The sequence below is a fragment of the Choristoneura fumiferana genome, chromosome 10 (assembly GCF_025370935.1).
Source record: "Choristoneura fumiferana chromosome 10, NRCan_CFum_1, whole genome shotgun sequence".
NCBI classification, from domain to species: Eukaryota; Metazoa; Arthropoda; class Insecta; order Lepidoptera; family Tortricidae; genus Choristoneura; species Choristoneura fumiferana.
Window position 1 is genome coordinate 11,902,263 of NC_133481.1, and position 19,310 is coordinate 11,921,572.

Below are 19,310 nucleotides of genomic sequence, written 5' to 3' on the forward strand. Positions count from 1 at the left end.
GATTTATTTTTCTCTTCTAGCTAATAATAAGACAAACCAACTCACTTTCGCATTTATAATATCAGTATTAAATAAGGATAACCTGTCTCTATATTACTGAGTATTGACTGTTAAGTAATTGAAATTTCATTTGAGTTATATTAAACTAACTTTTGGCCGCGGCTTCGTCCGCGTGGAATTTGGTTATCGCGCGCTGTTCCCTTCCCGTTCCCAAACTGTGCATTTTTCCGGGATAAAAAGTAGCCTATGTCACTCTCTGGCCCATAAACTATCTCTATGCCAAAAATCACGTTGATCCGTTGCTCCGTTTGACGTGAAATACCGTCAAACATACACACAAACACACACATTTCCGCATTTATAATATTAGTATGGATTAGTATGGATTAAAAACTGCTTAATATTTGACAAAGCTTTCGGTTTTGTCATTTATATAGTTTTTACTGCTATTGAGCATACGTGACTTTATGTAAAATACCTATATGCTTGACTTCCTCACGTATATAGCTCATTAACTGCATACTTTTGTAAATATAAATAAATTGAAAGTTATATTATTATGATTTGATAAATGTATTGAAACAATTTGATACAATTTAGATATATTTTACAGTCGTGGAAAATTGACATTTGGGCTCTTTCCGATTTCGATTATTTTGATAATAATCATCATCATCCTCTTATCAGCCCAAAGACGTCCACTGTTGGACACAGGACTCCCCCATAAATAAGACTCCGCCATAAAAATGACGGCACCTTTTGTATGGTTCAATTTACAACTAAACATGGTAAATGTGAAAAGATACTAACTAATACGTATCTTTAAACATTTATTCGATAATAATGAACTAACATTTCTTTTGAAAAATATACCCATAACCATTTTCATATTTTTTTTTAGCTATAATGAGATGTCTCGTAAAAGAAAATACCGCTAACGATATGATAGCTTCTGTAGAACTGATATAGTTTTAAAAGAAGTGAAATGATATGTCGTATTAGTTTCCCAAAACCAGTAGAGTAGAAAAGTTTAGTAAGCTGGAAGGGATAAAAACCTGTTTTCTTTTCTACAAGCGAAATTTCAAAATGGACTTACACTGCCTTTTAATTTTGCTGCATGTATTTTTTCATTAATGTTTAAAGGAATTTTAATTATTAATTACAGTCGCTTACTATTTCTAGTGTACAATAAATTGACATTGTATTGTATTGTACTGTTTATGAGTGAAGAATAAAAACAACGAATAAAATATTGAAGCTTTTATTTACAAAATTATCAACATATTATCACTTTGGGAATTTGCAGTTTTACTTGCATAACGCCATAAATACTAGTTAATAAAAACAATATTGATTACATTACAATTCCTCAATAACTTTATATCATAGGTACTTATACCTACCATAAGGTACAATAAATTTAGATGTTATGTCAAACAAGGTATATTAATCCACGAATTAAGAATGTGTTTAATACAATAAATTCGACGTATATATAATATATTATCTAACAATGATATGAAAATATGATTTAGCTTTGAAATTTGAAGTAAATTTAGTACACAATTCATAAAAAGCAGAAATACTCGATACAAATACATTGCTTAAATATAACTTAACTACTCTAAAGGTTTTGAAAAGAAACTCGTCACTAATCTGTTTCATCTAAAGAATCTAATGTAGTATGTCTGTGACGGCTGATATACATTTTCAAATCCATACTGGCGTTTTCAGTCTGAAGCTATGTACTTGTAGACTGCTCAGTTATTGTAGTTTTAATAGTATATCTCTGTTCATGTTTTGGTACTTTTCATCGAATAATCTATTTTCAAAACTTTGTGACATTCGTATGCACTCATACATAATTTAATCATTTTTACAAATCAGAATTACAAGCCATAATTTTAAATTTTAGAAATTGTAATGTGTTGCTTGGTATTTTCAAAGATACAGCAACAATTTCGTTGAACATGTTTATCACCTTTTTCAGAGTAAAAAAAACCTTGAACAAAAAAAAAGAATTAAATCGTTGTGGATGACATTATACTTTTAACTCTTGTACATGTCACGAGTACCTACATTGCCGATATTATCGCACATTGTGTATGTACGTATACACAGTGCAGTCAACTTTCATCTCCGTTTATCGGTACTTAGAGTAAGGTGGGTTATTTCGGTGTCGAAAATAATGAAAGCACTTTCTAATCCTCGTTTTCCGTTTCGAAAAGTTCCTCAGATCATCTGGTACGATGTAAAATTAAATTATACTTAACGGCTTTAGCGCTTCGTTATCTTTTACGAGCATACGACCATCTGCTGGGTTCCGTTTAAGTTACGTCTTGCCACAATGGTTTTTCGTTGATGATATAATTATTTAGCAAAAAAAATACTTTCTTAATTTGTTTCTAGTCGAATGTACTTCAGATATTTTGCATAACCTGTTTATAAAAATGTATTTAATTTGAATCAAGTCGATAGTTGAAAGCCCTCTTATTGTTATAAAAGTCCATCAGACGAATCTTTATTATAAAGATTTTAATGTTTAAATTGTAGCTTAAAAATGTCTACATTTGACGTCAAAGATAAACTTTTTTGTTTTGTTTAAACATGAATAACTCAAGTAGATGAATAAAACAGTTGTATTTTTTTACAATTGAACCGTAGATTATTCACGTTTCAATAATATTTACTATTTTGGTGGAGTGCAAGATTTCAAAGCAGTGTTGTTTTTGTTTTTTTAGATAACTTATCGCAACTGACAAATAAATGTATTTTAATACGAGATCTTTAGAGCACCACGCTTGATCTTTATAAAAAATACTATTCCAATAAGTTATTAATGTCGTTGTAATTGAAAATTTAAATGACTTCTGATTTATCCAAGCATTAATTTGTGGGGCAGCATAGATCTAGTCACCAAAGTATAATGATTATTCCGATAACTTCTTGATTTAAACATTTTTTTTAATACTTACAAGCTTTTTGATGGGTATTTGTACTATCATTCAATATACGTACACATATAAAAACTTTCGAGTCAAAGAACAACCTAACACGTGAAACATTGGTATCTACTCGAACAATAATAAATATGTTTAGATACTTCGAAAAATGAATGAATAGAAGAGAAAAACATTTACAAATCTCTGATTTTAATAATTATTTCAATGTCTTTCAATTTACTTATGTCAACTGTCTTTTTTGTGACTGACTTGTAGCTACTTGTAACAATTGAGTTACTTTAACAAATTGTAGGTGTCAGTTTTATTTATTATATACCTACTACATTTCTTGGCTTCTATGGCGTGCTCTTAAAACTTGCGAGTAGTTAAATGGCAAAGTGGCGGCAATTATCTATTTAAAGTAGTCATTATTTTTTGTTTTTAATTAATTTCTGTAGTTTTATAAATTCAATTATTATTCTTGGAACTAGTTAGCAGCGCTAACGTTTATTTTGCTTTAAATAAAATAAAACTGCCCGCACTCAATCAATATTACATATTTTATACAGATTTGTATTGGACCAAAATGTTTGAAACAAATTATAACTTTTGGCATTTTATCTATTCCTACAAAGCGTAATATATTTTTATTGTCACAGGTGTAAACAAAAACAATACAACTTCAGTAATATTTTTCAATAAAAGAAGCATTATATTCAATTAAATATTAAAATTATGTACAATAATTGGAATAATTTACACCTATTTTTATACATTTTAACATAACATAAAACAGACTTACGTATATACAAACACAGGAAATAGATATGTATGGACTCCACAACATATGCCGCTAAACCAAATTTTTGACATACCTTCGGTATTTTACTTTACGAACATCTCTATTGAAAATACATCATTAAAATAATTATCAAACAGTGTTTGACGGTAAAGCCTAATGGCTTCATGTTAACGCTTGGACGAAGAACGTATTCGAATAAATAAAGAACAGTATAATTGACGCCAACATTTTAACAATAATAATTTCAACGAACAGAAAACGATAACAATCGAAATTTATTATAATTTTACAAATGATTACACTTTAATGGCATTTGTAGAATTTAATTTAATGTTTATATACAGGTTACAAGAAATACCTTCTTTAAATCAGATGGAAGACGCTAAACAATAACCATAACGACTTCTAAGACGCAATAATAGTGTTGCTTAAATCAGGTATAGGAAGTATCAACATTGATAGGTTCATTATTATGCACATATGTATAAAAATGTTATAATATTAAAATGTATTTACATTTTGTAACTACCTATTCATTTTACGTTGTAATGTAGACCTTTCGATTGAGATTCGTGGTTTAATTATAAGTTTACAGAAACATCAAAGAGTTACACTCTGCCATTGTCAACGCAATTTTTTAGTAGAAACATTAACAATAATTTAGTTTTCCTTGAAACATAAAAACAAACTTTAAAGTTTCATGGACTAGTAAATTAATTGTCAAGGTCTCGCTGGCTTAATTGGACTACTTATGTTATACATTATTTATAAAAATAAGTTAAGCACGGACCACTTTATAAATTAAATATGAGTTTGTTCCTCTTTCTGTCTTTAACTCTTGAACAGCACTAAACAAAACTTGTTTAACTTAAAAGCAAAAGTAGTATACCATCTTTTTCTTTCTATTTTTTTTTTGTTGTCAGAGTAAAGAATAGATTGTATGGTACGTTTTGGTACCTAGTTTTATGATTATCCGTGTCTATGTAATTTAGGTTTCGAAGCTTAGCTTTGTTATCTATAAATATATAAGTACCTAAATAAAATTGTAATAGAACATAACCATAATATAAAAATATTAAATATAATAAGTAGGTATTTCAATTAAATTTGCTAATGTAAATATTTGAAACGACGTACTTTGTGAGTATTCATGAAAAGTCGAAAAAACTAACCGCTCGCCGTTCCATTAATGTTTTCGTTGAGGTAAAGTGAAATAATTTATTGACAATCGCACAATTAATCAATTCACAAAAATTCCATACAGTCCTATAATTAAATTAAGAAATACTTGTATTTTAATTCGTACTCCTAACTACTTGTAATGTGAAAACTATTTCATTTACAAAGTGAATGTGTCACGTTACTGAAGAACATATTTCTAAAGTCGTAATAAATACAATGAGTTTAAATCAATATGTAACTCTATCGATGTATATTTGGCAATTGACATACTCTAAACTATCTGATGTTTTACCTACATTTTACTTTGTGGGTTGGTTCATGAGGGTTCTTACTCTCTTGAGGTTTGTGATGGTGATTTCGTCGTTTGGTTGAAGTTGTAGAGCTCGCCGGTACGCGGTGGCCGCAGCAGCGTATTTTCCGTTTAAATGTAATATGGCACCGAAATTGGAATGGAACTCCGCATCCTGTGGACAATGACACTGTTCAGTCCTGGTTTTAATTAAGCTTTAACATTTCTTGTGCAACGTTCTACGAATTCTCGCAAGAATATGTTTTTGCTAATAAAAAATTCAATAAAGACCTAATTTTATTTATATGTTTCACTATAAAATATTTTAATTAACACTTTTGGTTATTTCGAGTCAATTCATAAAAATAAAAACTTAACTGTAGTAAAAATCTGCTAAATTGGTTACATAACATGCCAAAACAATATTAATTGAAAATTGACAAATTATTTAAGTACCTAAACACTTTATTTTACAGAAAAAAGAAGAAAAAAATTTACTATGTTACAATCAAGTATTTAAATTGTACATTTATTAAAAAAATAAAAAAAGACGAAGACCTATAAGTTTCATCTACATACAACATCAATTTTCTGTTTATTTCGTTGTGCCTCAAAACCAAGATTTTTTTAAATTACTTATTATCTCGATTAATGGAAATTTTATTTCTTACTAGCTGTTACCCGCGGCTTCGCCCCCGTTGATTTTTCTATATTACCTTCCATAAAAACCTTCTCCTGACAATAACGAACACAACAAAAATAGAATTAGCGAAATCAGTTCAGCCGGTCCCGAGTTTTGCACTTAGCAACACATTTTACGATTCATTTTTATTTATAGAGAAGATTTATTATTTTTACTGTTTATTCGTTCCTAATTAATTTGTGACTTAATTTACTTAGTACTTAAAAATCTTTTGAGCAATTAATTACACTTAAATTACCGTATCGCATCCTTGGTAAATTGCAATGATTTGTTGCTACACTTAAATAATCGTTATAGGCAATACGCATGCCGATTACCTACTACTAGATAAATTAGACTTTTTTAGTATGTGCAATGCAGTGCAAACAAACTAGCTGCTATTGTTTAACGCTTTCACTTCCAAAAAACTAATCGCAGTAGTTTTATTTCCCAAACGAATCTTTAGCATATTTTTACATTTCGCATTTTCGTCATTTGGTCAAATTATCATTTGGCACAATTTTACATTGTCAAGTTTTATTATGACAAACGTTTATTAAGCTAACGTTTTTCTTTTTCCAAAAAAATGATTGTTCAAAATGACACCAGAAAAGTAGGTTAGGTTAGGTTAGAACTGCATCCCCCACAGAAACGAACTGCTATCAGAAAAGTAGGTTAGGTTAGGTTAGAACTGCGTCCCCCACAGAAATGAACTGTTTTCCGAAGAAAGGTAAATATTACGTATCTGCACTACGTTTTTTTACAGGTAATGGTTTTAACTTCATATTTTTATTTCAACGACTTTGGAGTAAAAATTGGAAATTGATTATCCTCCATTTATTTTAACATTTGAAACTTAACGGTAAAATTTGCACAGGTTTTCTGCGCTTTTATATTAAAACAATAAATACCGCTAATAATATGTGTATTTTTAGTCCATTTGTGTTCGAAATACCTCGAAACGTGTGTTACAATTTGACCTTTAGTTCAAACCTTAAATTAATCGGAGTATAAATTTCTCAGATACGCTGAATTATTAAATTCTATCCAAGACTATCCAGAACAAATATTATTTATATTTATTTTGTTTATTTTAATGTTCGTTGACATTGTTTGTATAATTTAATTTTCTTCATATCATACATTTTGACGTGCGTGCTAATATGTTTCCAAATCAAAAGGCTAAGATAGAATACCTCATTTCCTGTCCATTTTAGGGCTGTCATCGTGTCATGCATGTCGCCCTCCACGCCGATTAGTGATCTAGATTTTTATATGAAAACTTTTAGTACCACTTGTATCCGTTCTTTACAGCCTCTTGTCGTTTTGAATCCAACAAACTGGCCGTAACGATTAATTTATCGCTCGGCTGGTATTCTCCAGTTCCCGTACTAATCCTCTAATGCAATAAAGGTCGCAAGCGGGCCCGGAATGCCATGCGATGTCTAAAACTGTGTGCCGTAGCTGCACAACAACGTATTCCATTTACAGTGAAAATATGCAAACACTGCGTTCTCTATTGTACATGGTGTATTTGTGCTTATGCCAGGCAAAATGAAACAGGGCAGATACTCGTATCGACGTTGGAGATTATTTTTTGTTAAGATACGTATGATTTTATCGGAGCTGTCTTAAACAATGAGAGTTTTTAATTTCATTAACTTCCAGTAGTCGAATTGTTTTTAAATTTGATATGATAGGTACAATATTTAAATATGTAGGTTAGATGAAAATACAAGTACAAACAACAAAAAAAGTTGTTACTCGCATCACAAAAAGCTTGTACCTACATGTAGCATAAACAATGAAAACTTTTAATATATAATACCTTTTAAAACAAAATAAAAAAAACTCATTTTAAAGGAGGGCTGAGCCCAGATGTGATCTAGGCTTGAGATGATGAACAATTGTGTTATTTTAATTATAAGTAGGTTTATAGTTCCTTATTCTATTCCTATCTATTCCTTAGCAAAATAATAAATATTAATGTTATATTAGTCAGGTTTAACATTAGCGAAGCTTTTCTAATAAATCTTTATTAACTTTCTAAAAAGATGTTTTATTTTTGTTACGATCAGGAAGAGATGTGTTGACTCGTAGATTGTGATCTCAGCGATTCATATTTTATCGGTTTAAGTTTTATTGCAAGTTAAATCTAAACCGCCTTTGGGTGCATTTAGTACATAACATTCGGCAGACTGAAAATCGTTGACATGAAAAGCTCTATGCTTTTAAGGCCGCTTGCACTTAAGAAATTAAATCGTTAACCCTAGGTTAGCGATGACAATACCATGCGGTTTTGGATTACTTAACCCTGGGTTAACAGTTAACTCGGGGTTAGGTAGGTATGAAGTTAACCCAGAGGCCTTATTGTCCAATACATTTGGAATACCAATGGTTTTCACCACTAAGTATTTTCTGTCACACGGTATAATTTAAGATGAGGATAGAAAGAGATGATGACAATACGGCGTCTAGTCTGCGCAAGCTTATCTTAATCATCAATATTGTGTTAATTAAAACACATCATCATCATCATCATCATATAAGACGTAGGACGTTCACTGTTGGACATATGCAGGTTTCCCCATAGACCTCCAGTTGCCTCGGTTGGAAGCGGCTTGCATCCACCGTGAACCCGCGACTCTCTCTCTCGTTGGTGGACGTCCTACGCTGTGCTTGCCGGTCCGTGGTCTCCACTCGAGAACGTTTCGGCCCCAACGGCCATCTGTTCTCCGTGCTGTATGGCCTGCCAATTGCCGCTTTAACGAGCTAATTCACTTGGCTATATCGGTGTCCCTTATTCTTCTACGTATAATCCTCATATTGTGCACCCTGCGATAGAGTTTTCAAGACTAAGTTCGGTGGTAGGACCTTGTGCAAGATCCACCCGGATTTCTACCACCATCTTGCTCGCTAATCCTGCCGTGAAGCAGCAGTGCTTGCACTGTTGTGTTTCGGCGTGGAGAGTAAGACAGCCGGTGAAATAACTGGCACTTGAAGTATCCCATCTTAGGCCTCTAGGTTGGCAACGCACCTGCAATACCCCTGGTGTTGCAGATGTTTATGGGCGGTGGTGATCTCTTACCATCAAGAGACCCACTTGCTCGTTTGCCATCCAGTCAAATAAAAAAAAAAAAAAAAAACGTCTAGCGAGCCATATTAGAGCGCACGCTAGAAAATAAGCTTTTTCTTTGTTATTATATTTTTTTTGCAAAATGTTATACAATGGATATATTTAGTCAGGGTCGCCGTCATCGAAACCGATGTGGAGGACTATATTTATATACGTATTAGGGTGGAGCGTCTATGTATGGAGAAAAAAAGAGTTGATTAATCAGTCTCAAATACCTCTAACAACTTGCATATGGACTAGTTTCTTACATAAATATGTTTATATTATTTACCTCGAAGATTTTGATTCTTGTATAAAACTTCGTAATTTGACATAAAAATAAATAAATATATTTTATATGCTGAAAAGTGACGGGACATCAGCTTCAATCAAAAATTGTATAAATACATACAATTTCGTGTTGGTAGTTTTGGCAATCTATTTAATTTATAATTTTGGTACATTTATTGCGTTACAAAGGCGTTTTACTTAAACTAAGGTATGTTTTGAATAAGATGACAGACAACATAATTTTAGGTGAAAATACGATATTTTACGGAATTTAACATAACAGTTTTTTTTTTCAATCTTTAAATGACAGTAGAGGGCTCAAAGTAGGTTTGAATATTTTTATTTTTATTTTTCTCATAAACCTTTGAACAAATCGCAACTTTTTAGCACTATGCAGCATTCAAAATTCAAAAGAAAAAAATCGCTCCACCCTATGTATATAACAATATAATCCTCATTTTTGATTCGATCCCGTAGAGAAACTCCAAGTATAGCTCTCTCCATAGCTCGCTGAGCAACTCTGAGCCAATTTATAAGGCCTATAGTGAAGCACAAGCTTTGCTTAGTTTGGGACTAGGTTATGGTGTCACTTGTCCCATTGTATTTTTATTTATGGATTGTCTTACCTCAGGTTTTAACTGTACAGCTTTCGCGTACCACCTTTCGGCGGAGCGGCAGCGTCGCGCGTCCCGCAGCGCCCGCGCAGCCGCCGCGGCGCGCGCGCCTTCCGTCGGCGCCAGCCGCGCCGCCGCCACCAGCTGCTCCGCCGCCTCGCGCACGCGCCGGTGCGATCTTAGAAACATACCTGTACAAGGAAATATTAATTACCCGTGGCTTTTATGTCGTTCACTAATGTCTAACCAATATTTTTTTTTATAAATGTTATTATTGGAATACGTATACACAATGGTTTTGAAATAAATCCTGAATTGTTCACAGTTTCAGAATAAAATGCACCTGGATTTTGTGAAAGGAATCAATTTTACAAAAATTTTTGGCGAAATGAAAGGATACTTTTTCGAGTAGGTACTAGTGTACTAGTTATGCTATCAATTAAGGTTGAAAGCGTCTACTCTACACACACACACACACACACACACACACACACACACACACACACACAAATATCACGCCTGTATTATCAAATGGGTTAGGCAGAGCACACGAAACGTTACCGCTTCGGAGGCACTTTTACCAATTTTAGGTTTTAAGTTTGACGAAAACGGTGCAATAGTGACAGGTTGCTAGCCTGTCGCCTACGGTATACCTTAACATATCCTCAGTCGCCTCTTACGACATCCACGGAAGAAATGGAGAGGTGTAATTATAACCCGACACCACACGGGTATTACAGCTCTACCTAATTGCGAGGATTCACAAACACACACACAAACATCACGCCTGTATTCCCAAATGGGGGAGGCAGAGCACACGAAACGTTACCGCTTCAGAGCCACGTTTAGCATTTTTTTTGCGAGGATTCAGCCTTTTTTTATGAAATTAAATTGAACTATGTAACAAAAAAAATATATTACCGAATTGTTCTCTTATTGTAGGATCATTCGGCGCTAAGAGCAACGCTTTGTTGAACCACATTTCGGCCTCCATACTTCTTGTTGCCTGTAAACAAATTAGTATTAATCAGAGGCAGGTTGCCTTAACATTACAAATATGCGAAACTTTGTGTTCATTACCTTTTCTAGCGAAAACGGATGGACGGATCTCGATGGAATTTAGTATGTAGATAGATAGCTGTCTAGCACATAGATGACAATATGTCTGCACATTGCCTGGGTACTTTTTAACCCGATATTCCTACGTGACCGGGATAAAACGCCAAAATCTCAACCGCTAGATTTAGAGAATGAAATATGGCTGTTTTTTTTACGAAATTTCAATGAAATCCACGATCCATTTTTTGGGAATTCCCATTAGAGTTTTTGGACATTTCATGGACGTTTAAAATATCGCATAAGCTACTTTTTATCCCGATATTTCCACGGGATCGGGATAAAATCTCACAACTTCAGTCACAAAGATTGTAGACATTTCGAACACCCGGCATCACACTTTTCGTAGTCTTTTTCAAATGCACTCACATTTCTGGCCAGTATCCTCGCCATTGCGACGTGCGTGCCGACGTGATGCGGGGACGCCGCGTGCGCATACAGCAGAGTTTGTTCCGCCAGCGGCCACTGCTGCAGTTGCATGTGAACCTCGCCGACCATTGACAAAACGTTCTAAGGACAAAAGACGATCGATTAAAAAAACAATTTAAGCGCGAGTCAGAATCAGTCTTAAAAGTTCCGTATCTAATCTAAGGACAATGTTCGAGAGATTTACCACGTCATTTTATAACTGGGCGTTTTCGTGTAACGGTGTACCCTTTCTTTTTTTTCAATTTTGGAAAAATATGGTTTTTCCTACTCAGAATCAAGAGCACAATCGATTCCGATAGTTTAAAAAAATGTCCCCAAAAAAAAGCTATTCGCCCTATAAAAAAAATAGTCCGTCAGTAAGATTATAAGAAAATATTTGACAAGTTTTTTTTCTTTCGTCAATTGAACAAAGTTAAAGTTCTGCGTGACGTCACGCCATCGTGACGCTTTTTAGCACAGCGTGATGACGGGCTCCCTATCCCGTCATCACGCACTTTTCTTTGTAATTTTTTAGTTTGATTGACAAATGAAAAAATACGTGTTCACCATATTCAGATAATTTAAATAACGGACTAAATAGTTTTTTTTTTAATCAGGAAATTGCCCAATTTTCGCAGGTTTTATTACAGGTTGTTTCTTCATTTTGTCGCAGTGTAGTTTCGAGCAGCCAACTTACGTGTCTAGTCCATCCGACAACAGGCACCCCACTGTCAGGTAGTATCTGCAGCGCCTCTTTGTACGCTGACAGCGCTTTGTGCCAATGGCCGCGCTTCGAATGCAGGGCCGCCAACTGCACAAGCGCAGAGACCCGCGCCGCATCATGCTCGCGTCGATCGCGAACGCGCACGCCTTCTGCGCGGGCGCCGGCCCGCAGCGCACTTGCGGCTTCGGCGAGGCGCCCGTCCGCCATTAAAGACGCACCGAGGTTCACATACGCCACTGTATGAATAAATATTAATCCCACTCAATATTTTAAATGCAAAACTTTCTAAATCTGTTTGTGTGTTCGTCTAAACCATTGATCCGACTTAGATGAAATTTGGTACCTATACAGATAGTTTGAGTCCCAGAGAAGGACATAGGATAGTTTTTAATACGGAAAATTGCATAGTTCTCGCGGGATAGCGATATACAACTTCTACGTGGACGGAGTCGCGGGTAAAGGCTAGTAGTGTATAAAAGTGATGAAAATTCTAGCCATTCTGTATGAACAACATGTCAAACTGTTTTATGGTTTACACAACACAATAACTAGAAATACGTAAGGCGGCCGGTAAAACTGGCACCTGATTTTCGAAGGCAGTTGGTGGTACTACAAAGAATAAGGGGAATATCTATACAACCTAGCGTCATATGTACATATCGACCTTATGGTTAGTGACTTGAACATGAGCACTTTGAACATGTCAAGCTAAACTCGATTTAAGACATGTCATTTATCCAGATTTATTTCATTAAATACTTATGGTTAGTGGTATAATGGCGTATAGATATAAGACGACTTGGTAACGTACGTATATTTTATTATATGCTCTTGACTGTACCTATTGTATTTTGACCTTTCTAGGCTTGCAACTCATCGAAACTTTTTAAGCATTATTGAAAAGAACGGCTGATAATTATTACGAGTATATAACTAACTATATAACTTTTAGTCTTCGTTTTAGGTGGTACTTATGGAGCCAAAATAAACCTTTCTTTCTTTCTAAATATCTCAAGAGTTTCCAGGATTTTAGATTAGTCTTCTACAGACCACAAATAACGTAGACAAGCATCGCCTAACCTTAACTTGCAGAAGACTATATTGTTCAGAACTTTTAGAACCCCTGAAGCCTATCTAGCTTGCTTCCAGGCACAATCTAATTGCATCATGAGCTTATCCCATAAAGAGCTAATGAACTGAACTAAGTTTGCAATGCCATGCTAAAGCTCAAATATAGAGCACACCCCTTTCATAAGCTCTTAGGTAGTTTGAACGCGAATAGCTTAAATTTAGTAATTCCAGCTTCTAAGTATATGTCCCAACTTGGAAAAACAAAAGCGCTCGTTTTACTATTTCTCTCTACTCACACGAATGTCGATGTATTTTTGTAGCACTCATTCAATTTAACGCCACTTATCGCCCTATGCATACTTATACAATGGCCAACACTCTTTGCTGACTACCAATGCACCTTTTCACATCGTCATAAGGTTCACGAATGATCAATCAAGAAGTACGACCGTAGTTCAATGGAATTTCTGAATTTGTAGCTAATATTCACTTCCGTCCATTCCGAAATTGGTTTAATAATAAATACGACGGACGACACAGGCACAACCAAGCGTAACAAACAACTGAAAGTCTAGGGTATTAAAAACTCCCCGAGTTTTAACACGCTAAATCCATTACACATTTTAGTAAAAAGAACGAAGTTTGCTTCAGCAGTTTCGTAACTCTCATTCTAACACTATATAGGTTCGTACCTAACTTTAACCTACGAGTTAACCTAACCTAAACCTGCTTCACAGCGAGATTCAAATTTAAATTACTTTTACTTTTTTTAAACACCTAATTTTATTCTACCCCTAGGTGGTTAAACTGCTGCTGCTCGAAGGCTGCATATGTCATGTATGCATAAAATTACATAATAAGAAACACTCATTGAAATTCCTAAGAGCGCCATCTAAGTAGAGACAATCATTCGGTTTTTTTTTAATTAAAATAACTCATGGTTACGCTAAAGTACGTCTGCTTACCTGGCATCTAGGTAAGCAGTCCTATATAATTAAATGTGTAGGAACATTAATTATACTTACAAGCCATAGACGGTCGAAAGTTAATTGCCTTTTCAAAACTTTTTATGGCTTCCCCGTATCGCCTCTGGTTCTGTAGAATTATACCTCTGTAACAAAAATGTACAATTTAATTACTAATAATTTTAAACAAAACCATTCGTGTAGTAAATATGTAATTCAGAATGAGTTTGTTATTGATATATTAACTATCATATTAATAAAATAAATGCGAAAGTTTGGATGATTGGATATTAAAATTTGTTAGTAATCTTTCACGTAAAAACAGCTCAATGAATTTTCACACAAAATAAATAGTTTATATTCTAGAAACACATAGAATTCCGGATTTGTCCCAAAAAAAAATTGCACAGTTTCTAGTGCATAATTATAAACAGATTGTTTGCAGGCGAAGGCGCGGGCCGCAAATAGTTTAATTATATTTTTTTAAAACAACGAAACGGGTCTCACATAATTGACATTTCTAAATAAATAAATGGATTTCAAACATGGACAAGTACGGGTAAGTAATTATTACTTTTTGTGGGTAGGGCTACAATAGAATAATTCCACACCTAATTAATCTCCAAAAAAGCACTCTTGTCCGTATTTTAAAACAGTCCCAATTATTTAAAAAAAATCGGTCTATTACAAAAGTTATTGTCTGAAATAGTAAAGCTCACGCCTAAAGCGAAACCATCAATCTTCAATCGAATATCGTAGATAGTCACTTTCAATATCTAAAATCGTTTAAGAGAAAATTACAAAATGATGAGGATAAAGGACAAGTAAATATATGACCGCTTTTATAAATTACAGGTCAACGACACATAAATAGAACCGCCGTTGGCCGCTAGGCAATCTGAACTTGTTAAAAACTACTTTCCAACAAATTGGTATACCTAATGAGATGTAGATTTAACTGATGCTAGATAGGTATACACATATCCCAATTAATGCAAAGCATGCAAAATTTTGTTAGTGTTAATATAAAATATTACTAATGAACAAACTAATTTTTCTCGAACATGACATGAAATCGATGGCAGCAAAGTAAAAGAAGACATCTACAAAATAGCTATTTTACAGGAGAGCGTATTTAGTAAAAAATAATGACTACTTTGAGATTAATGGACTGATTACCATGAAATTTTCTATGATGCATTAAAATAATGTTCTTTGGTGATTGTTCAACAGATTTTATTTCTGTACCATTATTTTAATGAAAAATTGTAGATGTCTTTTTTTACTTTGAAAGAGCTTAAACGTAGAGGAAGACATCTGCCTGATATCCGTTTATGCGTTGTAATGAAACAAACGCCTTTTCCGTTATAAAAAAACGAATAAGCAAGGTAAGAATCTCCGGTAAAACTTAGAGCAGTGTTCAGAGATAATCTAAACAACATGCAACGAGTATTCACCCTTTTTTGATAAATTTTGTAGATGTCTTTATTTACTTTGCATTAACATTTTATTCATATTATTAAATGAGTTATCTACCACTCAACCTCATCGCTGTCTATCATATAAATTCATTTATTTCGTTAAAAACCCCCAAAATATGTGTTAAATTAAAAAATATTTTTTTGTTTTATTTTTGTTTACTCATAATTGTTATTACGTACTCAAAAACTAAGTTATTTTTTATAGTTTTACACTAATAAATTAAATAAATCAACAGTAGGTACAAGTAATAAAATTACGTACAAAATATATCCCAAAACAAAACAATATAAACTGTAAATAAAACAGTATGTACTATAATAGTATAAATAATATAATGCTATAATTAATGTGGATAATACCAAAATTGTCATCAATGGCCACATGGATCAGAGGCCCGTCATCGTTAGTGGAAATCTTCTTGATGTTGTTTCGGAGTACACATACCTCGGCCTGATTTTGCAGTTAAGGTACCAACACATGCTAGTTACTAGCACGAAAGCATGCTACTATTCAGCAAATGCTACTTACTAGCATGTGTGCATAGGGACGTGCTACTATTATAATAATAATAATCCCAGCCTATATACGTCCCACTGCTGCGCACAGGCCTACTCTCAGAATGAGAGGGCTTGGGCTGTAGTTCCCACGCGGGCCCAGTGCGGATTGGGAACTTCACACACACCATTGAATCGCTTCGCAGGTTTCCTCACCTGCACAGGTTTCCTCACGATGTTTTCCTTCACCGTAAAGCTCGTGGTAAATTTCAAATGTAATTTCGCACATGAATTCCGAAAAACTCAGAGGTGCGAGCCGGGGTTTGAACCCACGATCCTCTGCTTGAGAGGCCATAGGTCAAACCACTCGGCCACCACGGCTTGCTACTATTAAGCATGCTTTTTCTGTGTCATACAGGTACAGCAGGTACTAGCATGCTTATTAGCATGCTAATAACGAGCATAATGTAACAGTAGCCTTAGGTAGAACACAACTTTGAGAAGGAGGCCAAGAGAAGGATTCAGCTGGGCTGGGCAGCATTCGGAAAATTATGTCGAGTTTTTCGTCAATTATACCGTAATGTCTGAAAACGAAAGTTTTTAACCAGTGCGTCCTACCCGTCATGACATACGGAGCTGAAATGCGGCCCCTGCCAGCTATGGAACGAGGTATGCTCGGAGTTTTTCTGAAGAATAAAATCCGCAACGAGACTATCCAACACAGAACTAAGGTCATCGACATAGTTCATAGAATTAACAACTTGAAGTGGCAGTGGGCTGGGTCATATCTGTTGAAGCACCGACAACCGCTGAAGATATTGAGTGGAGACCGCGTCTCGGCAATCGTAGTCCAAGACGTCCTCCGTTCAGGTAGAGGGACAATCTGCGGAAGGCTGGTGGTAAAAGCTGGATGTGTCTAGCCGAAGACAGGGCGCAATGGCGGTCTATGGGGGAGGGCCTATGTCCGGACTGCTATTGCCTGATGATGAATAGTATAATCGATATTCTACCTACTACTTATATAACTATTAGGAAAAAAACAGATTGCTCGTCATCATCAGTCAAAATCTGTTCAGGCGTGTCGTTTCCAAAAAGCGGTAAGCTGCAAGCAATAGAAACTTAAGTACTTACTTAGGTTAAGAATTTTAATTCATTTGCTGTCTAAATAAAAAAAAACAAACAAGTGTATGAAACCAATGTTAAGTAATATATCTATTTGTTTAAATATTTTAAGAAAAAACAAATAATTTCCTCATAGAAATTAGAAATAATAAATTTGTAGACTGAGACATATGCAAAAAGTATGACGTATAAACGGACAAGTGGCATGTGACTTTATTGACGTCACAAGCGTCCTGTCAAAGCTCCGAAGTAAAAGCGGATAAATTCAAATGTCCGTTTCTACTGCGATGTTTTTTCAAAAGCTAGTGTAGATGTTTTCTTTTACGTGCCAAATTTTCTTCATTATTTTGAAATTTGAAATATTTTTTTAACAGACTTATAGATATGGTTGAAATAAGTTATTTTTTGTAAAAAAAGCATTTTTGAAAAAATGTAGATGTCCGTATCTACTTTGCTGCCATCGAAATATTGACGTTGTGTTACAAATAATAGGCCGAGAAGTATCGCGCTGCAGGCGCTGCGGCTCAGCTGCGTGCTCGCGGTCACTCTAGTGGCCTGCAAAGATATTTCATACAACTTTGCAGGCCGCTGCCGGCAATGCGACCGTCTTTGTTTTCAACGCGCGCTCTGCGACACGGGCGCACGCCCACACCAGCACCGCCGCCCGCCAGCAGCAGCGCGACATGCGCGCAAGCAACCGGCGACCAGACTAGCGTCCCGCCAGCTTGATTTTTTTGTTTTTTCTTATTTTATTTCATGTCATGTTTGAGAAAAGCACTATACAAGCCTCGGCCGGAACGTCTTCTACAGTAATGTACTATTGATACGTGAAGTACAGCATATTTATCTAGCTTTATTTTACAATTTACGTTGCCCGTAATTTTATTTGGGTTTTGCATGAACTATAAATTTTTCAGATATAAAAGTAGCTTAAAAAATGCAAAATTACCTTAGTATAAAAAAATCTGAAATAGATTTAGTAGTTTAGGAGATTAACCCCTACACACACATAAAAACAAATAAGGGCAAGTCTAATCCTCGTCATGATCTCTATTCCGCGAATTTATACAAAATATTCAACGTTATTCTGGAATTATTAAAAGTGTGAAACCCAAGTAATAATGCCCTTTGCGGCCTACTTACACAATAAAAGTTTGAACATTTTGGTTTTGATTGGAATACAACCAAAATTAAGTTTCCGGTTGCTACCCTGCCAATGGTTGTCAGTTTGTCACGCCGTTCAAACTCTGCTTCAATTTCACATTCTCGTTCAAAAGTACAAAGCGACACATTTTCAGCATACCCCGAGCAATAATTTACCACAACCGTTGTGCTGGATGTCAGAGTACTAGGGCCTAACGCGTCACAAAGTAACCCAGGGCTCATGCGAGCGCACTGCGCAATGCACTAAGAGCAATCATGCTTGCAACAAACGAACGTGGACCAGGAGCATCGTTAATAGTTCTACGTAATAGCAGTTCAACCGCCAATAACCGCTGCCGCTCTTCACTTAGCGGTTGCATAGGATAGATAAAGAGCTGGCAACGAAAAAACTATGCTGAAATACCAATAAGTCTAAATAGTTTTTTAGATTAATCTGTGTGTTTAAAAAATCTTTGAGTACCTAAAAAATAAACTCGAATTTCGAGATCACGTGCTTAAAGTTTTGTTCAAATCATCAAAACACCCAGCTTTCGTAAAAACTAAACAAAAAACGTTTCATGTAACTACCACATGACCAATAGATTATACAATGAACAAAAGTTAGATGATTTTGGTGGACCCCTATTCCACATACTCTCTTGATTCAGCGATACACGTTGAAAATTGCGACATAAAAACGTTTTAATTAATGTACCCTGCTCTTAAGCCTAGAAGAGCGCGCCGTGCAATATTGTCCGCATGAATAATGCAGCCAGCAACGAGCGGGCTCTACCCGGCCACAAACACTAATGAGACCCGTCCGAGCCCATACTCTCCTAACAATTTGTTACTAATTCCACTCTCATTA

At 34.9% G+C, this 19,310-nt stretch overlaps 1 protein-coding gene across 1 annotated transcript in view; it reads right to left on the reverse strand.

The window, feature by feature from the left end:
- Positions 1-1,245: 1,245 nt before the first annotated feature.
- Positions 1,246-19,310, reverse strand: part of Tmtc2 (Transmembrane O-mannosyltransferase targeting cadherins 2) — a 138,507-nt gene continuing 120,442 nt past the window's right edge. The window contains exons 6-11 of the mRNA XM_074093514.1: positions 14,262-14,347; positions 12,139-12,401; positions 11,403-11,543; positions 10,839-10,923; positions 9,930-10,108; positions 1,246-5,390 (exon numbers count right to left, since the gene is read on the reverse strand). Of these exons, the coding sequence (XP_073949615.1) occupies positions 5,226-5,390; positions 9,930-10,108; positions 10,839-10,923; positions 11,403-11,543; positions 12,139-12,401; positions 14,262-14,347 (919 nt within the window). The 3' untranslated portion in view covers positions 1,246-5,225. The remainder of the gene's footprint in view (positions 5,391-9,929; positions 10,109-10,838; positions 10,924-11,402; positions 11,544-12,138; positions 12,402-14,261; positions 14,348-19,310) is intronic.